This window comes from Laetiporus sulphureus (assembly GCF_001632365.1).
Source record: "Laetiporus sulphureus 93-53 unplaced genomic scaffold LAESUscaffold_79, whole genome shotgun sequence".
NCBI classification, from domain to species: Eukaryota; Fungi; Basidiomycota; class Agaricomycetes; order Polyporales; family Laetiporaceae; genus Laetiporus; species Laetiporus sulphureus.
The window spans coordinates 39579-60822 of NW_024468588.1; the positions used below are offsets into that span (position 1 = coordinate 39579).

At 53.5% G+C, this 21244-nt stretch overlaps 7 protein-coding genes across 7 annotated transcripts; 4 read left to right on the top strand and 3 right to left on the bottom strand.

Moving 5' to 3' along the window:
• Window positions 1-1058: 1058 nt before the first annotated feature.
• Window positions 1059-2557, bottom strand: LAESUDRAFT_688012 (uncharacterized protein; the record flags this gene model as incomplete). Its single annotated transcript, XM_040905976.1, has 7 exons — window positions 2442-2557; window positions 2087-2388; window positions 1834-2027; window positions 1685-1773; window positions 1482-1631; window positions 1226-1424; window positions 1059-1138 (listed from the first exon to the last, which is right to left on the bottom strand). Coding segments are annotated over exons 1-7 (1113 nt in total), but the record flags the coding sequence as incomplete, so codon positions are not given.
• Window positions 2558-2632: 75 nt separating this feature from the next.
• Window positions 2633-4970, top strand: LAESUDRAFT_732210 (mitochondrial carrier). Its single transcript, XM_040910196.1, has 13 exons — window positions 2633-2778; window positions 2886-2896; window positions 2958-3021; window positions 3187-3351; window positions 3434-3593; window positions 3713-3723; window positions 3779-3873; window positions 3933-3963; window positions 4025-4127; window positions 4183-4214; window positions 4282-4291; window positions 4350-4396; window positions 4496-4970. Exons 1-13 carry the CDS (start codon window positions 2667-2669, stop codon window positions 4522-4524), a joined length of 870 nt encoding a protein of 289 aa, XP_040758268.1. The 5' UTR covers window positions 2633-2666; the 3' UTR covers window positions 4525-4970.
• Window positions 4971-7733: 2763 nt separating this feature from the next.
• Window positions 7734-8891, top strand: LAESUDRAFT_718080 (uncharacterized protein; the record flags this gene model as incomplete). The annotated part of the gene is made up of 1 exon (XM_040907389.1): window positions 7734-8891. The coding sequence occupies one exon, from the start codon at window positions 7734-7736 to the stop codon at window positions 8889-8891; it is 1158 nt and encodes a 385-aa protein (XP_040758269.1).
• A 161-nt stretch (window positions 8892-9052) lies between these two features.
• On the bottom strand, window positions 9053-10121 carry LAESUDRAFT_764523 (uncharacterized protein; the record flags this gene model as incomplete). The annotated part of the gene is made up of 3 exons (XM_040913453.1): window positions 9053-9308; window positions 9365-9944; window positions 9998-10121. 3 exons carry the CDS (start codon window positions 10119-10121, stop codon window positions 9053-9055), a joined length of 960 nt encoding a protein of 319 aa, XP_040758270.1.
• A 2720-nt stretch (window positions 10122-12841) lies between these two features.
• Window positions 12842-13812, bottom strand: LAESUDRAFT_718083 (uncharacterized protein; the record flags this gene model as incomplete). The annotated part of the gene is made up of 4 exons (XM_040907390.1): window positions 12842-12893; window positions 13082-13308; window positions 13437-13561; window positions 13629-13812. The coding sequence occupies 4 exons, from the start codon at window positions 13810-13812 to the stop codon at window positions 12842-12844; spliced, it is 588 nt and encodes a 195-aa protein (XP_040758271.1).
• A 3674-nt stretch (window positions 13813-17486) lies between these two features.
• LAESUDRAFT_764525 (uncharacterized protein) lies at window positions 17487-18841 on the top strand (the record flags this gene model as incomplete). The annotated part of the gene is made up of 2 exons (XM_040913454.1): window positions 17487-18692; window positions 18782-18841. 2 exons carry the CDS (start codon window positions 17487-17489, stop codon window positions 18839-18841), a joined length of 1266 nt encoding a protein of 421 aa, XP_040758272.1.
• Window positions 18842-20012: 1171 nt separating this feature from the next.
• On the top strand, window positions 20013-21014 carry LAESUDRAFT_801627 (uncharacterized protein; the record flags this gene model as incomplete). The annotated part of the gene is made up of 3 exons (XM_040914000.1): window positions 20013-20171; window positions 20231-20344; window positions 20451-21014. Coding segments are annotated over 3 exons (705 nt in total), but the record flags the coding sequence as incomplete, so codon positions are not given.
• Between the last annotated feature and the right edge of the window lie 230 nt (window positions 21015-21244).

Here is a 21244-nt window from a genome sequence, read left to right on the forward strand (position 1 = left end):
TGGATGAGATCGCAGCAGAATGTAACGCAACGAGCTCCGATTCGGACGAACTGTCGAACAGACCGTCCTCCGACATCGTTCGGACGGACAGGTCTTTGAGAGCGCGCGTGGATGCGGGCATTGTGGCTGGATGCGTTCAGGTCGACGAGAGAGCGCTATGACGACACCAGCGTGGGCCACTGGGGAGTCCTTGTGTGGCGCAAAGGTGAGCGAGCGAGCAGCCCCAGGGCGTTTGAGATCGATGAGCAACGCGAGCAAGCGACTGAGCGATAGCTTAGAGTCAAGAGCGAGCGACGCTTGAGATGCCCGATGCCGATTCGCAGACTGGATGGTAGATCGATGCAAGATAAGGGCGTTACCCCAACGAGATCGTGAGGGTTAACGCGATAGCGCTCCGTTCACTTGAGTGGCCACCGGACTGCGCAGAGACGGTGATAGCTGATGGAACTCGACAGGTTGAGACAGACCGAGCAAGACGCAAGCACAATCCAAACTGCGAGGATGTGGTCGACCGCACCTTCTGGCCACCGAGTCGGATGGTTGCGCTGTGCTTAAATATCTAGAGAAATAACCGACTTCGGCGGCAGCCACGCCAGCGTGTGGCGTGGCAGCGACGCGTCTGTGGCACGACACGTGACGTTTGGCCACTCACAGGCCATGTAAGTGTGGTCACCGTCGAACAAGGATCTCACACATTCCGGATAATACAAGGCGATGAAGACAACTCGTTTTTGCAACGAAAACATGACATCAATATCGAAGTACAGACCATCCGCTGTGTATATTAGCCTCGACGCTTAGGTTAGGTTTGTTTTCAAATTGCCACTGGACCTGCAACACCGACATGTATGCAATCTGCAAGAGTGCTGCAGCAGAATGGATATCAAGATCGAGCACTCAGAGAATGTAACGCAAGACGATCGCGCCTCACCCTACACCCTGCCCCTTCCCTGTGCTCGCTACCCCTTCCTAGTCCCATCTCCCAGCTCTTTCCACCACTCCTTCTCTTTCGTTTTGCCCCCATCCAGCTTTGTAGCCTCCAATATCTTTCTCCTTTTCCGCACGACCACCGACAGGCCCGAGCTGATGCCTTTCCGCCCACCGCCGGGGAACTCGGTAGCATTCGTCCTGTGTTTCTCTTTCGGCTTGTTTTTCTGTTTTGAGGAAGGCGATGTCGGAGAAGACTGAGGAGGTTCCTTCGCCTTTGCCCCTTGCGAGAGTTTACTGGATGTCGACGCTTTGCTCCGCGTGTCGTCGGTCATTGACTCCCGCTCATCATCTCCCTTCTCATCGTCCTCCGCCTCGACGTCCGCCCGCGCGCGCTTCTTCCCTTTAGCACCCGTCGATGGCTTATGACTATGGCCCTTCTCCCACTCACGCCGATGCAGCCGGTAAACAGCCATCGTTGCCCGCGCATCGATGACCTGAGAAGACGGACGGTATATCAGTCGACGCCAAAGCAGACGGAGAGAGTCACGCACACTTGAATGTTCACCCTCCTGGATCACCACGCCGAGCTCCTGGCGGACGAGGTGCCTCAGCGCGATGCGGCGCGAGCGCGTGAGATTGTGCCTGAATGCGTAGATCTGCGTGTCGCGTGTGTACGGGCGGGGATGTGAGAGGAGCAGGGCCTGCGGGTCGACGGGACGATTAGAAAGGTTCATAAAGTAGCACGCGAACGCACCTTGAGGTCATTATGCACAGCATGCCCGACGAGTATCCGGTCCTCGAGCAGATCCGCCACCTCCTTCTGAGCCTCTTCGAACGATTTGGCTGCCAGCCAAGTCAAATCACCACCCACCACTCCTCAGCACGACTAGTCAGCAGACGCACCATTGACCATGTCGCGCGGACGGATACCAGAGAACTGTGTGCGATAGTCGACGACACGCTCCTTCGGGCGGACGAACACGTCGAGGAGGACGACGCCGTGGAAGTTGACGAGCGAGACGCGCGCGAGGGCAGACTCGGCGCCTTCGAGCCCGACGCCGACCATCTCGCAGTCGAGCGAGAGGTACTTGCCTGGTCTGTGATCGGGGCCTGAGTACGGATCGGGCGGGGGTAGGAAGACTGTGCTCACACTCACTGCGTGTGGGAGGCTGGCACGGCGAGCGTGCCGGCGATCATGGCGCGTAGCGAGGATAGGGGCTCGCTGGTGCGCGTGTTGAGTGTGCTGAGGTCGTTCGGGGGTATCGTCATGGGTGGAGACCGAAGTGAGGGTGCAGAGGGGGAGGAGCCCCGAGGAAAGGTGTCGCCGGCGGAGAATGCGGTGGGTGAGGAACGAACACTATCACTTTCTAGCTTCCTCCGCTTCCTACTTCGGACATCCGCCAATGAAGAGGACTTATTCGCTTCTCCTGGTGTTTTTGAAGGGACAGAAGGCAGTTTCTGTGAGTAGTTAGCGCACGCGAGCATGTTGGAATGGACAGGGCTTGCCGTACCTTCTGAAGAGCAAGCCAGTTAGACGACGGCCGCTGTGCATGTACCTTCAAGCCTTGTCTTGCTTTTGCAACCGACTTCGGTGCCGCGGCAGAGGACATGGTGCAAGAAAAGAAACGAGAACGAGGAAGACAAACAACTCGCAGCCACAACCGTGCGCCCATCGCGCTAGCGCTTCGCCTCCGCCCTCCTCTTTCGGCTCACTAGTGTTCTCAACGTTCGCCGCAATGAACTTACAGACGATCAACGAGCTCGTCGCCGGCAGCATCGGCGGCGCCGCGCAGGTGCTCGTCGGACAACCGCTCGACACCATCAAAACCCGCGCGCAGATCGCTCCCAGTCAGTTCATCTCCCCTCATTGTTCCCGCTCGTAATATTGTCTGACAAGCCGTGCCTCATGCGTCACGTACAAACTCCCCCCGCACGACCGCGGCCGCGTGCTCTAGAGGGGATGTTTGTCAGTGCGATTGTGCTGTTGGGGATGCAGGACGCGTTGAATGAGTGTGTCTGGAATCCAGAAAGGCCCGATGGACATCCTTATGCAGACGATACGCAAGGAAGGGTTCTTTGCATTGTACAAAGGTAAGTACAGATTACTTCGTCACTGTATACCGACCTTGCCTTCCGCACCCACTCCACTGGACCAACTCACAAGCCACCATCCTCCACTTCTCTCTTCGCTCCTTCGCGTCGGGCTCTCTAAATCGCTCCCTGATGCGATGACGAGAATATAACATGTACTCGCAGGCATGGCCAGCCCACTACTCGGCATCGCCGGCGTAAACTCCCTCCTCTTCGCCGCCTACGGCACCTCCAAACGCATCCTCTCCCCCTTCCCACAACTCTCCCTCCAACAAATCGCCGCAGCAGGCGCGATGGCCGGCGCCGCAAACGCCATATTAGCCAGTCCAGGTAAGCACGCGTGTACTTTGACTTGCGCCGCGCGATCGCTCGTAACATGATGGCGTGCACCGATGCGCGTTGCGATCTACAGTGGAGATGTTCAAGATCCGCATGCAAGGTCAGTATGGCGGTGTGGGGGATAAGCGGCTCAGAGACGTCGCGAGGGAGATGTGGGCGCAGTGGGGGTTCCGGAAAGGAGTGATGCGCGGGTATTGGATCACGGTGGCACGGGAGATACCAGCGTATGCGGGGTGCGTTCCCATCTCGTTGCCTCTCTTATTTCTCTGCCATTGTCGACCATGACGTTGGAGAGATCAACAGTGAGACGAGATTAACTGACGAAGTTGTGGCGACGACGTGGTTGTTGCAGGTTCTATTCCGGTAGGTCTTGGCACTGAGGCAGCCGTATTGATGTGACACTGCTCGCACCGCGCAGCGTTTGAGTTCTCGAGACGGAAGTTTGCAGATCGCTACGGTGGCCCAACAAAGGTCCCGGTATGGGCATTGCTCGTGAGCGGGGCAGGCGGCGGGGTGCGTGCAGCCGAATGCATCATCCCGTCTTCCAACCTCACAAATACATCTGACCTCAGATTGCCTACTGGCTTGCATGTTATCCGCTAGGTGAGGACATCCTCCTCGTAAAGCATCCATCCGTAACCCAATGCAATTCACATCCCTCTAGACGTGGTGAAATCGCGCGTTCAACTACGCGACACGCCGCCGACGGGGACGCCCGTGCAGTACATCGCGCGTGAGCTGCTGGCAGTCGTGCACGAGGGCGGATGGTCAGTGCACAATCTTCTCATCTAGCTCTCGACGACCTCTCATCGCATTTTCCAGGACGGGATTGTTCAGAGGGTTATCTCCGTCGTGTGAGTGGATGCTCGTCTTCGACTTCTCTCCGAATGGTCGATGACAGCTTCTCCCTTTGCCCACTAGTGTTGAGGAGGTGAGTCATCTGTGGTGATCACCAGAGTCATAGCGGTGACGCTGAAGGACGTGTCCAGCATCCCGGCCGCTGCGAGCACATTCGCGGCGTATGAGATTACAAGAGGTACGTATTCCCCGCCGATCACACCGCCATCCGCTCTTCGGCTGTGTGGGCGCCACGATAACCGCACGCTGACCTCACTCACGAACTGCTTTCGCGCAGAATGGTTGAGGGAGGCTACAGGCGTTTAACGTTTGGTTGTCGTGCTCGACGGACGCGTGAAACGTGTAGGGGGCGGCTATGAGGATATCTCGGCATCTGTGGAGTGAAAATGCTAGGTTGGCTTTGGTTTTTCTCTCCCTTGTGTCGATGATCCGCGGGTGATTATGCCAGGTTTTATTTCAAATCTGTGCACCCATAGGCAACGACTCATCACCTAGCGCCATCGGCGATGATTTACAAGCTCGGCGGTGGACCATCAAAACTACTCATGTCTAGTGCTGCGGACTCGAGTAAGACGCTGCGTGCTCGTTACGTTTTATCAAGAATGCTCCCTCGCTGCGCCTTTCTCAGGTTATTCGTTTGAAGGTTTGTTTTGACCGTTGTAGCGCCGTTCGCATCTGTCTTTGCCCGCTATTTTGGTGATTCGAGGAGCGCTCCGGGAACGATGAAGACAAATTCTTGACTCCGGCTCGGCGGCCTGTCTTGCTCTGCTCACGTTTGTTTTCTCTCCATCTGGGAGGTGACTTGTTCTCGCAACCGTGCTGGGAGCTTCCTGCCTCCTGTTGATGGGTTCGTCCGCGCCGTGGCTAGATTTGTTGAATTCGCTCCTGGCTCTTCTCGTCTCGCGGGCTGTTCATCCCACCCGAGGCATGCTGGCTCGAGGTACGCACAGTGAGTGGTTCGAAGGGAGTAAGGGTGAAAAGAGGGTGACGTACTCAGCCATCTTCTTGCGGACTCGCCCGCCTTACTAGGAATGTCCATGAGGAGCGCGCTGGAAGACGTCGAAGTCGGACTTCTTTCATCCTTCGTCTGCTCCCAAGGCATTCTCGATGGGCAGATATCCCAACTGTCGTGATGGCATGAATTGTTCCTGTCATGTTTCTATGAAATTCCTCGGTATACCAGGTTTAGCAGATTTACTGGGTTGTGTCGTGCAGTTGCTCCGATATAGGCCTGTCAAGATGGCGGACAATGGCCTTTCTGATTCATAACAGACTGCTGGCTTTTCCTGATGACTCTTTGCTCTCGAAGCTGGAAGGCCGATTACTCTGTCAGTGTATTTCATCACACGGAACTCTTGGATGAGAAAGGTCAGCAGGGTCTTGTTCATCACAATGGTTCTGCGCATGTGCTGGCGTGGGTACGTCGGCCGCCTCGTTGACCTCGACTATATATCAACGCTGTTCCGTGAATTGAACCGTTGAATTGCCTAGCGTTAAGACCGCACTAGAACGAACTCCATGCATGCATCTGTCTCGAGACAGATGCATGCATGGAGTGCCGGAGCTCCGGCACACGGATTTACTTCTCTTACCTCATAACTCGGAACATACGGGTCCGATTCATCACCACATCGTTAGAGGGCTGTGCGACGAACACCATCATCCGAGTCGCATTGTGGTCATCCATGTTCCTGCTTGGTCTCTGTTCCGGCACCTTCCAGATTGCTCGTTCCTTTGCCGAGGACATAATCCGAGCTGGAAGGCATTTCAACCGGGAACAGGCTAGGGTCTTCAAGATCGCTGCTGAGGAAAGTATCTGCTCTATTATAACCGCAAGTGCAGACTGTTTTGAATGCCTCGCTCGAGTTGTATTTCGTCACCTCGACGTCATGTGCCTCTTCGTGCCGAGGTTGGCGTGATCGCCGTCTTCTTCTTCTGAATTGGAACCACCTTCGATGAAAGAAGTGCATCACGAACGATAAGAACCGCATGCGTATGCTGATGATAACTTGGCCACTACACGCCACACGTCCAGCCTGGCATGATATTCAAATATGTACAAGCATCGATTCTGCATTGAATAGCAGCGCTTGCAATGCAATATAATATTCGGTGCGTCTCCCCGGTTCCAATTGTTTCGTGGCCATGCGTATCTGACAGATGTTCTTGTCGATCACGCTTTGATTAAAAAACTAATCAGTTTGATGGATTTCGGCCTCTTCGTTCGGCTGTTGCTTACCCCTCCCCGGCTTGTCGTGACAGGTCGGAGCGCGTGCTGATGACAGTGCGATGGCGCGGATGGAAATTGGGTACGCAGTCTCGTACTCGGCTCTTGACTACTCTCACACAGCCACCTCAGGAAAAGATGAGGTCTGGACAATTGACCAGCTGGCTCGGGCACGTTGCACCGTTCTCAACACTTGCCTTTGCTCTCATCTTCGATCTGTCCGCAGTGCAGTGCTTGTGCTGAGAGAGAAGCCCACTGCTGGCATGTTCATGATTATTTGGATTCTTACATTGACAGTCTCCGCTCAAGCCTTTTGTCCATCAGTGCCGCGTCCCTCCCGGCATCAACACGACTCGGCGACTCGCTGGGGCTGGATGGATGCAATTTCTCGTACTCTGACTCGCATCTGTGGTTCTCGCCTTCTTGTTCATGAATCATCTTCTCGCGCTCAGCATTTTCACCGCAGAAGACGCGCAAAGCCTCTAAAGGCAAATTCTCCCGGTTTTGTATCAGAGCGCCAGCGATCCGACACCACTCCTAGCTGTGCCTCATCTGTTGCAAGTGGATCCTACTACCTGCAAATGCACCCGTGGCTCACTCTTACACACGGGCGAGTCATTGTGGTTTTCGAGAGTGAACAAGGGGGGTGAGCCTTGGTCGATGCGCTTCACACGCGGCACGATGAGGGTTTGTCTCAATCTATCATCTTCTTATTACACCCTTGATGCAACATTTTCTCTCCCAGCTCACACAGTCCTATGATCAGAACAGATTGCTCAAGGTGCGTGGATGATGTGAGTACGTTTCACATATAGAAACGCCCAGCGCGCTAATCAAAGCTCTCAGTCAGCGAATGATGCAGGAACCTGACCATCCGTCCAATCTGGGCATCGCGCAGGGCACATTGAGCAGGATATGGCATCGGCCGCACTCTGTCTGCATTGTCTGTTCCCATCGCGCACGTCCAGCAGAGGAAGGATAGGGTCCATGCCCTGAATGACATTGAAGAGTGCGTTTCTAGGTTCTCGGCGATCATCAGCTCACCATCAGAAGATGCAGATGCAGCAGCACGCTTGGGGCACACGCACACGCCGGTCCGGGTGTGCCTTTTACCACTCATTGATGCTGTGCCCACAGTTTTTACCATGCTCGGATCTCCGCTCCAAGACCTCGAGCGTCGAATCGCTCGACTCGGAGGTCGCCCACCGTCCACTCGCCTCGAACATCGCGAACAGACCCCACACAAGCAGAGCCCCGGCGCAGGCTCTCTCCCTCTCCCGCTGGCGACATGTCGCAGCACGCGACGCGCGCGTCGTCGACACCCAATCTGAGTCCGACCCCACCGGGAGTCGTCCCAACGCAGATTGGCGCCAGCACAGCTCCGCCAGCCTCGTCGCGCTCTTCAACGCCTCTGCCTGCGCTCCCGCCGTCGCATGCCCCGCGGCATAGCAGCTCCACGATGTACCCTCTCTCCCCCGTCTCACCCGTATTCTCGCCGAACCTCGCTAGGAGCGGCAGCCGCGCGCGGAGGCCAGGGATGGAGCCCGTGCTGGAGGATAGCAGCACCGATCAGCGCGTCAACAGCGAGTCACGCCAGCTGCCGTCGCCGCCGGCCTCTCCTGACCAGCCCCAGCCGACTACGAGAGGATCCCGACGTCCGAGCCTGGCGGGCAGCCATTCTTCCTCTCCTGCGCTCCCGTTCCGGCCCCGCTCGTCCACCGTGACAGGCCCATCAATGCTCCTCGCGGGTGCCTTCCGTTCCAACCCACGACACTCGACCGCGCCGTCACCGCACGTTTCCTCGACCCTGCAGGCGCATCCACCATCCGTGCCCTCTTCCTCTGCGCAATCGTCGCGTTCGCGCGCGACCTCTGTGGATTTCAGTTCCCAAGCGCAGGATATCCGGCCGGCGATAGACGCATTCCGGCGGATGAGCACCACGGACATACGCCAGCTGCGGCCGTCCACTGCCGTTCGCGAAGACGCAGAGCGCGAACATGCATTCTTGCGAACGTCAGATGCGTTGCGCGCGCCGCCGCACTACGACAAGGCAGGCCATTCGTCCGCGCGGAAGGACGAGCCTAGAGTCGCACACCAGTCTGCGTCTACCGCGTCCGCTTCCGCGCAGGCACCGAGACCGTCGACGTCGCACGGGCACCCAGAAACGCGCTCCTACTCGCATCAAAACCAGCCCGTCCTCGTGAAGCGCAAAGACAGCCTCGCGCTGCGCCCGATCCCGGTCTCTCATTTCATGCAGCCGGGTGTCAACAGGACGCTAGGCGGCGGGTCGACACGCCCGCGCTCGAGCAGCGTGATGAGCGAACGCTCCCTACCCCGCCCTCTTCCCCCGATTGATCCCAGTTCCCCGCTGGAGCTAAGCGTCCCGTTCTCACACTCTTCGGAGAGTGAGGAGGGGACCAAACGCTCCACGCACGAATCGTCGTGATATCTTTGTCGTCTCAATTGTTGTTGTTGCTGTCGACGTCCTACGGGTCCATGGTGTGCTCTATTTAACGACGAATGTGTAGGCTGTTGTACGTATCGCGCACGCACTGTATTATAGACCATGGATGGCCGTAGTATACGCTCTATGCATGTACCCTCGCTCTACATCGACTCGTCGTCCGACGGTGGGCCCTTCTTCCACTTTTCCCACATGCGCGAGCAGACGGTGCGCGCGAGGACGAACGGTTCCTCGGTGAAGGCCTTGTCCCACATGCGCTGTGCGAACGTCCACTGCGCGCCGGTGTGCAGGCTCTCGTGGGTGAGCTCGAGCGCTCGGTGTGTCGGCGCGAGCAGGGTGCGTATCTGCTCGTGGATGGGCGGGATTTGCGGGGGCAAGGGCAGCAAGAGGGATTGGCCACTTGAGGTGAATGTTAGTCGCGAGTGAGTGGCAGGCTGCTGATTGAGAATACGCACGCGAGATCCGGGAACGGTCGTCGTGCGGGGACCGATGGAGGCTGGATTGGCTCTTGTATACTCGGCTTTGTTAACTCCGGATGCAGGGCCTCCTCAGCGATAGCAGGCGTCGGCGACGGTGGCTGAACTCCCTTGAAGCTCCTCTGTCGCTGCTGCTGGTGTTCCCACTCCTCAGTCATCCGCTGCTTATACCGCTCCCACTCAGTCTGCCGCTCCAAATCATTCATCATCAAATCAATCCTCTCCTGCGCCGCCCATCGACTCTTGCTGAACCACAAATAGTACCCTTCGTCCCAGTGCTTCTCCTCTCTGTGCGCACCGTGCCCGTCGTGCTCGGGCGTCTCGCCTGTGATGAGGTCTATGACTCCGGGTGCGTGCTGGCCTTCTGGCGGGAGGGGATACTTGATTGTTGCGGTGGATCTTTGTCCGTCGTGCGCTGCGATGACTCGGGAGACCTCGTGTGCGAAGACGTGGCGGATACAGATCGTCCGGCAGGAGGGCTCGCGCTGCTCCGCCCGTCCGCGTACCGTCTGCGAGCAATATGTGACGCATCGTTCGTCCACTTGAGGAGAGTACCTTCCTGTGCCGTCTGCGTGAGCCTCGATATGGTCTGTGATATCCTGAGAGACGTACCCTTCGGCTGGCGGACGATCTTTATGGATGGGAACTGGGACCAATAGATGGGGAATGGCCTGGCGGGTATGTTCGAGCTCGAGCCGTCCGGCACAGGCCGTGTGCCTCCAGTGCTTGATGACATCGTTTTATGGGCGGAAGGACTGGGAAATAGTGGTCTGCGACGACAAGAGGGTGATGAGCAATGAAGGACACGCCACAACGTGCTTTCGGCCGGCATTGGACCGGAGCTCCAATGATGATCGGTGAAGATCGGCGGAGATCAATTCGGAGCCTACACGCGGGTGGCTTTCCCCGATCGGTCTTGTGCTTGAACTCTTGGATTTTTGGCTAGTTTCTTGCATATGCATTGTATATTCCGCAGAAACTCCAGCGGTGATTCTCTCGGCGACGGTGACATTGTGAGCAGCCAGAACAATTCTCGTGAGTGTGCTGCCTTCGCTTCAATAAATGTTCAGGAACTTCATACACACTTGTGTGCATTCCCATGATTTCATGTGCAGCCTGATTACTGTATGGCATAGTCCATCGTGCCGCACTGAGCGACTGGACGATTTTCATAACTATATCGAGGCAAGACGACTCCTGTAAAATCTGCTGTTCGTAGCTGCGATGGCCTCCGATGGTTCATGATGCTGCCATCTTTCTGTTGCGATGAGATTCTGCATGGTCGAAGCAATATTCGCTGAGGATGATTGATCACTGCTCGTCATGAAGAGGTGAGGCTCGAAAGCTGCATATTTCAATCGTTCTGTTCATATGAAGGAATTACGATAGCGCTGATCCACCTCTTTCATGGACATCCAATAGCTATATCTGAGCTGTATACGCGTTTGACTCCGTCATTCACGCACCCTACGTGTAGCAACTGCACAGCGCGGCCCAGCCAACGTGCTTCTCCTCGCAAGTCTCATCGAAGCATTCCGTATACCGCCAACTCAGTAAACGTTGAGCGTAGCTCAAATCTTCGGACCGTCTCTCATTCTTCGTTCGTTCGTTTGGAAAAGATTGTCAAGATTATTCATATTTTACATATAGGTATGTGCACTTTTCTTCTCGATACATGCTCCGATGTGTTGCCATAGTTTTACTGATGAAGCGCAGATTTTACGTACGCGTCGCGCTTGCATGAGATGCTCTGCCTCCGAGAGCCACACGCACGGTGGCCTCCATGTTGTCCTTCGAGTAGAAGGCCGAGACCGCTTTCCAGCATATCGACCGGGCAGCCATGCACAGGGGAGGAGCGCCGCCTAGCCTAGTGGATTGACGTTGACACAACGTTCAGCGACGTACCGTGCTGGGTAGTGGACCGCAATTGGAGAAGCCCCCGCTTCTGCAGCGTAACGCGGCACGTTTTCTTGGTTTCTGTGACTGGCTTTGCTGACGCTGGTGCCTGCGCAGTTTCCCGGACAGGAGGGAAATAACAAGCTGAGAGGTATGAAGATCCCGTCGATTCTTGACTGTACAACGAGAACGGAGAGGCCGGTGCTATCGAACTAGAGGGTCGACTTCACGCTCCACGGCTGGACGCGATAGACGAAGATTATACACTGGTGGAATGGTGCGTCGCTCAATGGACAGCCAGATTTCATAATCGCCCATGGACTCGCGGGGGGATGCTGTCAAGTTCAAGCCTATTTTAGGATCCTGAGTAGACAAGCATGGAACAATCTGATGATTGTGGACGGAGGTGGCGGAAATGTCGACATTCGCGGGAGCCAAAGCTTGGTCAGGTCTTTGCTCAAATGCCAGTCTCTTCATCACCGACGGGGCTAACTCGGAGCAAGCTAAGGAGATTGCGCGTCGCCAATAACGAAGACATTCTGAAGACGCCGGATGCGTTCGAGGTTTCGACGAAATTGATGGTGCGTACACGCGTGGCAGACTTGCTGAGTCTGGTAGAATGTGAGCTCCCTCTCGCTTTCTGACGGAAACATAGCAATTGTACTTTGGCAGGTCAGAAATAGCCGGTCTCCATCGAAGTGATCGAGGAGCAGGTCGACGAAACGAACGATGTTGTCTTTGTCTGTCTCCATTTAGTGAAGCGCGGTCTCACTCTCCCGCAGACGTCAGTTCTGCTTGTACGTGGTCGGATTCGAACGAGCCCGTTCCTATGCTTGGAGTTGCATGCATTCGCCGACACGGGAGAGCACGACGTCTGTCCGAAGGATAGACCATACATTCTGCACGCCGATCAACGCAATACTTGTTCGGTGAGCTGGTGTCCATCGCACGGTGTTTTGTGCTGACCTTCTATGTACATACACGAAGGTCGGCGATGACGATCATGTACGACGACAACTAGCCAGAGGCGGGCTGCATGTGTAGGCTTATTCTAATGATCGATGCTGCACTCCTTAAGGTGATGAGGAGCGTACCTTGCACTGACCCTATATGTGCACAGATTTCATGGTTTTGCGTTATCCATATAGCCCCATCGTCTGGCTGTCCGGATCGATAGTACACACTCAATTTTCGCATTCGGTCTACGTTTTGATATCACGTGCACAGGACAGTAAATCGCAAAGTCAGCGGCAAATAAGACTTGGTATGTAGGACGTTGAGGCGCGCTTTACTTGTCAATCATGAGATTGAAGCGTGACATTCATCGCGTGTTCGTACTATAGATACATGTCCTTTCCCATCTGCTGCTCGGTGCAGAGCCAGTGCTTGACCAGTTAACGATGTCATTTCCCAGAGATTCGCACTTCGTAACCGTATGATCATCATTTTCTACGATCCTCTGGCATTGACATTGAATTTTGACAAGCATTTGAACGATTGCATACACAGCAGGCTGTTTAATGATTCGACCATGATAGATTCTACACCGACAATGATGGACTACTCTACGGCAAGCTGACGCTTGTACTGCGACCGAGACACTTGATTCACCCTATGCGCGAGGACCGGACATCACGCGGCACACTGTGCGTCCACATCCATCAAAGACGGTCGCCCAACCATCTCCGTGTTCAAGAACCGACGCCTCCTCATCGGCACTTCCGGCCAAGAGCTCTGCGTCATTTGGAACCTCTCGGGCGACTGTACCGCAAAGCGCTGCCCCAAAGGACAGCCCCACACCTGCTCTCTCTGTGGCTCCGGCGACCATCACGCAGGATCCGAAAAATGTATGCGTGCGTGAACGCATCGTTACTCCATACGTCGCAGATGCCTTCGAGGCACTTCTGCGTCGTCATGGCCTTCTTGATAGATACCCTCAGCTGCCCTACAAGATTCGAAACAGGTTTCCTCTTGGCGATTTCGCTCCCATCACTCGCACATTTACTCCAAGCAACCATAGCTCTGCACTGGCACATCCCAACGTTATCGATGCATATATTCAAGAAGAACTCGCTGCAGGCCGCTTCTCTGGCCCGTATTCTCAATCCACTGTTGAAAGCCTTCTTGGGTCTTGCTTCCGGTCATCCCCTCTCACTGTGGTGGAGAAAGCCGGCTCACCAGGCAAGTTCCGTGTCGTTCGGAACCTCTCCTTCAAGGACAAATCTGGCGTCTCCATAAATGACCAGATCGACTCTGACAATTTTCCAACCCGCTGGGGAACTGCAGCAATGATTGCTGAGATTGTAAGTCGCTCTACTCCTCTAGCTCCGGCTTCCTATTGCCCCACTTTCACTGCTCGTATGACTACCCAGAGCACTCGCTCTGCCTCTATCCAGCAGGAATTGATCCTGCCGCTCCGGGCTCATGCCCCACTCCTTCTCTATGGGTATTCTACCTCCCATCTCCCTCAGAGCTTTGCTCTGTCTACCAGCGAGGCTTAAGACCACCGCTATCCATGCTTCTTCTTGCATGGGCTGATTGCACCATCCTCAGAGTTTAGCTCTGTCTCTACCTCCTGAAGGGAGCTCTCCACTCATCACCAAAGTTAATCTCTGCCTCACGTTCAATTGCCTATGCTCCATATATGCGTTCTTTGCGCCTTTTGTTCTTCTCATGACTTATTACCTCATGCGTATGTTGTTCAGGTCACTTCTGCACCTGATGGTGCATAAGCTGCTACCTTAGACATTGAGGCAGCGTTCCGCGCTTCGCCTGTCTGGCCTCCGCACAAGGCCTTCATCGTCGTGCAACATAATGGCTCGTTCTATATCGATCACTGCTTGCCGTTCGGTATCTCATCAGCGACAGGCATCCAGGGCGAGCCTGCCGACGCAATGATAGATATCCTGAAGGGCGAAGGTGTTTCACCCTCCGAGAAATGGGTGGATGACTTCGTCTTCTTTCAATTTCCCACTGCCAGCGGCTGGGTTACTGGCGTATGGATTCTCTATACATATGCCTATAATCTGAACACCATTTTGTCCATCACTGCACCCTTGGGTACACCTTGGCATCTTATCAAATGTTCTCCTTTTGCCCCATATACTACCTTTGGTGGCTTCTTCTGGGATCTCACTCTTGGAACAGTTTCTCTACCTGAACCAAAATGACTACAGTATCCAACAAAACTTCAGGCTTTCTTACAGGCCGCTATCTCTGGATGAGTCACACAGTGCGACTCCCAGAGCATTAATGGCACTCTCTCGCATATCACATTTGTGTATCCTCATGGCCGTGCTTACCTACCGAACCTCTGCCGATTTATTACTACCTTCCCAAGCTGCTTCGCTACTTGCTATCCTCCAACCTCCGTTCTTGCTGATCTGCGCTGGTGGTCTGACACGCTTTCGAAGCCCTCCCCAGCACGCACTCTCCGCTCTCGTGGCCCTGCCAAGGACCTCAGTATCTGGGTAGATGCTTCCACCTCATGGGGTATTGGTCTCATCTTTGGATCTGCATGGGCTACTTGGCACTGAATCCCTGGATGGAAGCGCGATGGGCATGACATCAGCTGGGCGGAGATGATCGCACTCGAATTTGCTACTCGTGCGATCGAAGCCTTCGACTACCATGATGTCACCGTCACCATCCATGGTGACAACATGGGTGTCATTGATGCTTACAAACATAGACGTGGTCGCAACTATCAAGTGAACGTGTTCATTCGTCGCACCAACCTGATCGCCATGTCCCTTAATCTCACACTTGACCCCGTCTATGTGAACACCAAGGACAACCTGGCAGATCCGGTGTCTCGAGGCATCTTCGACATGCCTCTCTTAAGATTGCCTACACTGTTCGCAATCCCGGAGGAACTCCTCCCTTTTCTATCCAACACTTGAGCCCATGCCTCATCCAGCATCGACGCCCACTGACACAGCAACATCGGCACCGCATCGTACCAAATCAGCACATAAACCGAAGTCCGGCTTAGAAATCACTCTTTGTCTTTGCGCTCACACATTCCAGCCTCTGATCACCTTTCTCTCTAGCGTACTCCTTATGGCATCCAGCATTATCAAGGCCTCAATGCCTCACTCTCTGTGGACTCTGTCAATACCTTACATCTTGGGCTGCTCTCCGCTCTAGAAAAGAAAACTCAGACTAATTATGGTGCCGGTCTCAAACGATTCACTCAATTCTGTGACAATTTGCAAATTCCTGAACCCTCCTGCATGCCTGCATCAGATGCCCTCCTCGCTGCCTTTCTTGCGCACTGGCAAGGGTGCACTGCTCATATGACCATTGATAACTGGCTGGCCAGTCTGCGCTTCTGGCACACACTCAATGGCGCTCCATGGAGAGGTGATGCATTAGTACAAACCATCTGTAAAGCAGTTTCAAAAGCCGTTCCCGCATCCTCAGTATAACCCCGATGGCCTCCAGTCTCCCTCGAACATATGCATGCTTTGCACTCTGGACTTAACTTGACAAACTCCTTCAACACTGCAGTATACGCCTGCACTTGCGTCACCTTTTGGTCTGTTTGTCGGTGCATATACTACATGTACGATATCTTTATCGTATGTTTTTCTCACTCACACAACTGATCCTGGTGTCGACATTTCTCTATTATAGGCTGGGCGAGCTCGTCATACTGAGCGCTGGCCTCACGAACCCTCATTATCATGTTTTGCGAACTGCCAAGCTACAATTTCACACTATTGTGGGTGGCGTCGAGTATGCAACTCTACCTATCCCCTGGATGAAGACTACTCAGCAAAATGGTGCTGTTATTATCATTTCTCACCTCTACGATCCCACCAGCCCTATACCCGCACTCCGTCACCATCTTTCTGCAAATGCGGCAATTCCTGACACCGCACCTTTCTTCACCTTCGAAACAGCCTCTGGAGGCTGGGCACCTCTTATATGCACATGGTTTCTGGACCGCTGTAACACAATTTGGACGGAATCTGGCCTGCAGTCAGTCACCGGTCACTCCTTCTGTATCGGTGGTGCGACTGAACTGCTGCTGCGTGGGATGCCTCTCGACGTTGTCGCCATACAAGGCTGCTGGAAATCACATGCGTTTCTGAACTATTGGCGCCGTATTGAACAAATTGTACTGCTCTTCGTAACCAATTCTTTTGATCACTCCCATCTTGAGCTTGTTCGCACTTCTATGAATCGTTTTCAATGCAAATACTCCAGTTAATTGCCACTTTACCTTCACCTTAGCATATCTCTTCCAATACCCTCACTGACTTACTAAGCAGGTGAACGAGAAAGAGACGCGCTCAGCTGACAAGGTGTCGCATCTATTCTCCTCGCCACTACCTCGCATACAGCTCGCTTCACAGCATTTTCTCCCTCCCACCCACTCCTAGTAGTGTTCGGTGGTGGTGTAGTCATGCCACCTCTCGTTAGGCAGCTACGCTGCCACCTTACGCTCGAGAGATTCAGCTCAGACGTGCTCGAAACCCCGGATCATAGGCCAGTGTCTCAGGTACCTGGCTCCCAGGACAGGACCCCGGACACCCTTTCCGGACCCCAAGCACTGCTCTCAGCGTGGATCCCTAACCCACGCACATGCTAGCTGAATCCTCTCCCCCCACACACATGGTCGATGTATATCACATCTCTCCAGTACATTCTATATCACTCGACAGCATCCACTGCACTTAAAAAGTGAGGGGTCTTCTCCTAACATTCAGTATATGTTGGTAAGAAGGTAATAATGAACACGGTGATGTGCTACTGACTGCGCGCCATTTCTGTCCATGGGAGTTGCGCCATACTGGCGTCAATTTTATGAACTATTGCGCAGAGGAGCCTGTCGTCACCGTTCACGTCCAAAGAGCCTGAGTTGGGTGGCACTGTATGTCACATCTGTCAATGGCAGCACAGCAGATCGCGAAGACAGTGTTACATCATACATGTTTGAGCTACATATACTGTGTTGCTCCCGCCATTCTCCCCTCAGTCCCTACACCACCATAGGACTGAGGCTGAGATAGTACAGGTCACAAAAGGTTATGAGCCCCAGTTTCATGCGCCCATACGCCAAATTCTTTTAACTCGTACCTGTCCTCATTACCTGTCTCGTTGTGGTGGTAGCTCCTATACGTGAGCATTTTCAGATGTTTACCCCTGTCTTATTTCCACCGCTTTAGCAATTTCTTTTTGGACATCACGTTCCATCATGGTGAAGCCTACCACTGGCAGCCACTCTTGCTCAGCTAGTGCATCCAATGCTGGTGGTCCAGGACCAGCTCCTCTCCTACAGCCAATGCCAGTTCCAGTGATGAGGTCATCTCGCAAGATCACAATTACCACTTTTCTGTTGACCTTCTTCTCCTCTTCAAAACAGCTTGACCGTGTGAAGGGAAACTATGCGACATGGAGCCGGGAGATTGTTGATTCACTTCGCATGGCTCAGGGACTCGACCGCTATCTCACTGGTGCCGTTGTCCAACCTGATCCAAATCTCGACTTCGATAGCTCCGAGAACTGGATTATCAATGACAGAATGATCTGCGCATATATTAGCAAATCTTGCTCTACCGAGGAGCAGCACTTCATCTCCTCTGGTAGTTATGATACTGTGAAGGATCTCTGGGATGCTATCCGCTCTCATCACCAGCAACAAGGCACATACACTCAAGCACTCTTGCTTCAGGAGGCCTTATCCTGTCACTTCAACTGCTCTGAGCATCTTTTGGTCACAGTTGAACGCATCCAGGACCTTGTCGAATGCATTTATGCTATTGGTCTACCTACTGCAGACTCTCTCACATGCATCTGTCTGCTGCATGCCATGGGTGGTGACTTTGCCCACGTTCAATCCCAGGTTGGCACTGCACTCGCTGATTCTCATCGCACGAAGCCCTACACTGCTGCTGACATTATCGCATGTGTTGATCTCGAGCAACGTCTTATCGATGGTACTTCTGGTGCTTCCAAAGATGTCCTTCTCACCAAGCGCGCTGGTCATTTTTCGTCATCTAAGAAGACGTGCACCAACTCTTGGTGCCCTCGTCCTCAAGGTCATGACACTGCTAATTGCTGGGGGCCTGGAGGTGTGATGGAAGGATGTCGTGATGAAGTGCTTTCACATAAGAAGGTTACTTGGGAGAAGGGCAAATCCTCTGGCAGCTCCTCCCTTATCAAGAAGGATGGCTCTGGCCATGTCTATCTCATCGATGATGCTGGCCAGACTTACTTTCTATCTGCTGCCTCTGCCTCTCCTATAACTGCATCTTCAGCTGCCTCTCCTTCACCATCAGCATCTGAGTTTGCCAGTCTGGCCGCCGTCTCTCCTGACTGGCTCACATTCGTTTCCTCCGATCCTGGAAGATTTGATGAAAGTTGCCTTAGAGCAGATATCAGCACAGTCACGCTCTTTGGTGTAAGTGCAATATCGAGTGATGAACCCTTGAACCAATGGTCCTTAGCAGAACCAGCAACATTGATGCGCTTTCAGCTTGTGCTGATGAGTCTCCATCTGATGACGAGCATGACAACCAAGCTGCAGGTGATAAAGAGCAGGGACATTAGGCAGGTTTGGGATAAGAATGATCAGGGTTACAATGGATCAAGGCCCTGGGTATCGGATGCCCAAATACTGGCAACTTCCAGCCGCTCATTCGTGCGTTCGTGGACAAAGGCCACATACGATTGCACAAGGAACACTGAAGGCCTTAAGTTTGGTGCCATAAATATCAATCATCACGAAGCCCGAGGTGCCCGCAGCGTTAGATCATATGTGTACTACATAGGGAACAGACACGTGCTCTTCACGGTGGATGATCGAATCCTTTGCAGCTGCAAGCTCGCTATTTGAATATCATCGTAGAGAATGCTGGCCTCACTTCTGAGAGCATTCATTGCAGATGCCGTTGACCCAAACAGGCTTGATGCATCCGCACCACAGTTGAACTTGAAGCTTGACGTACTGACAAGCTGTCGCTCTCCCGCTCTCTGCGGCCTGCAATGCACATGCTGTTACTTCATTAACATCTGTCGTTCGTACTCTCGCAGGATACCAATTGACATACATATATGGTACACATTCCCATGCAGTAATGAGACAGGGTTTAAGATTCCTGTGCTTGATAGCTGCGCAATATGCTATCTGTCTTCCTCCAATTTGAAGGCACCGGTGGCCCATGATGCCTGCGGGCAATGCACCATTGACAGTAAGCTCATCCGATGGCTGTTCACCAAAGTCTGACAGTGAATAGACATGCATCCAGACTCGCGAATCTTGTTGCGAGCCCGGCGTTCCTCGGATCCATACTCACTCTTTACAACAATGTTCAATCAAACCTACCTCTGCATCCCACGTGGAGAATCTGGAAATACCAACATGGTGCATGGCACATGGGAAGCTTACTGAAAGAGTGCATCATCTATCATGCCTACGAGATGCTAGATCTAGGCTGAATGGTCAATGTAATGCCTCAGCGAGGTCTCAGCCCGACACAAGAATCCCACGGCGCATTGTCACAATTCCCTCTCGTGACACTCTTCAATTTAAGAGACACTCTATTTTGCTGTTACGGAAGTCATGCTTAGACAGCATCCTTGATATCATACTGGCTCACACCATGGAGCTCATGCCTGACCTCGCGTATCTCATCGATTCGCCTGCGAAGCCGTGCTTTATGATATTTAGTCTCGCCATTCGCTGACACTCCAGATCTTGACCTGGAGCTTCTCAATAATAGGAGTCAACTGTGTTCTTTTCGTCACGTCAATTGTGATTCTCTTCAAGCAAGGAGGGCGGCGAGGACTCAACGTCCTTCTAGTTGTGACTAACATATTCTTGTTTCTCGGCTGCACGACCCATTTCAGCATACAATTCAATCACTACTACACCACTTTGGTATGCACGTATCTCTTACTGCAGATATGTATTTTCGACAATCCTTCCTTGCGAAACAGGGATCAACGGGAGTGACAGGCTATGCCAACGAAACACTCCTGATGTTCGGCGGTGACATCCTAATGTCCATTATCGATTTTGTCAGTGAACTCATTCTGTGCTATCGCTGCTGGGTCATCTGAGGATGATCGTACCTGATTGTTGTCCTCCTCTTCCTGACGTCACTGAGTGGACTGAATAGGTGTTCATTCTTCCTCCAGTTGTGATATTGACACGCAGGTCTCGGACATGCTGCCACTTTCAGCATGCATCCATGGTCTCGCCCATCTAGTTCTCAGTACCGTGCCCACGGTGCTGGTCCTGCCACCTGCGCTGGTGTGGCTTGGACTCATGGGCTACATCTTAGCACTGTGCATGAATGTGCTCATAACTGCACTCATTGTCGGCTGCATATGGTATGTGTCGCGTCACTGCCGGAACATCATTGTGGGTGCAAGCGGCACTGCGAAGGTGATCAGCATACTCGTCGAAAGCAGTGCAATATACCTCATCATGCAGCTTTCGTATGTCACCTTGTTTGCTCTCGGTCTCCCCACAGAACAGATCGCCGGCCTCGCGACAGTGCAGATATATGTAATAATACTCTTTACTCACTCTCTTTTTCACCCAGCTTATCCAGTCTCCCTCATAGGGCATCTGTCACAGTATTAAGTGGCACCTTTCTTTTTGCACCATTAAAGTCCTCATTTGAGTGGTTATTCAGATGCCAACCTTCATATTGGTCTCGCAACGTGGATACTTGAACAAACAGCACAATGCCGCCACATACATCACGGACATGACTGTGTCTACCACATGACCACCAAGCGCCCATGATTCAGCCACCCAGTCACGTGACACTGGCCACTTGCCCTATTCAGAAGTTATCAGGCGTTGGTCACGTGACACCAGGCCACTTGCCCAGAAAGGAACCCGTTGGACCATCAAGCTAGCAAGCACCCAATTCGCCACTCAAGATAGTGGCACCACTTTGCTGCCTAAACCAATAGGCAGATACCACAACAGAGGATCCC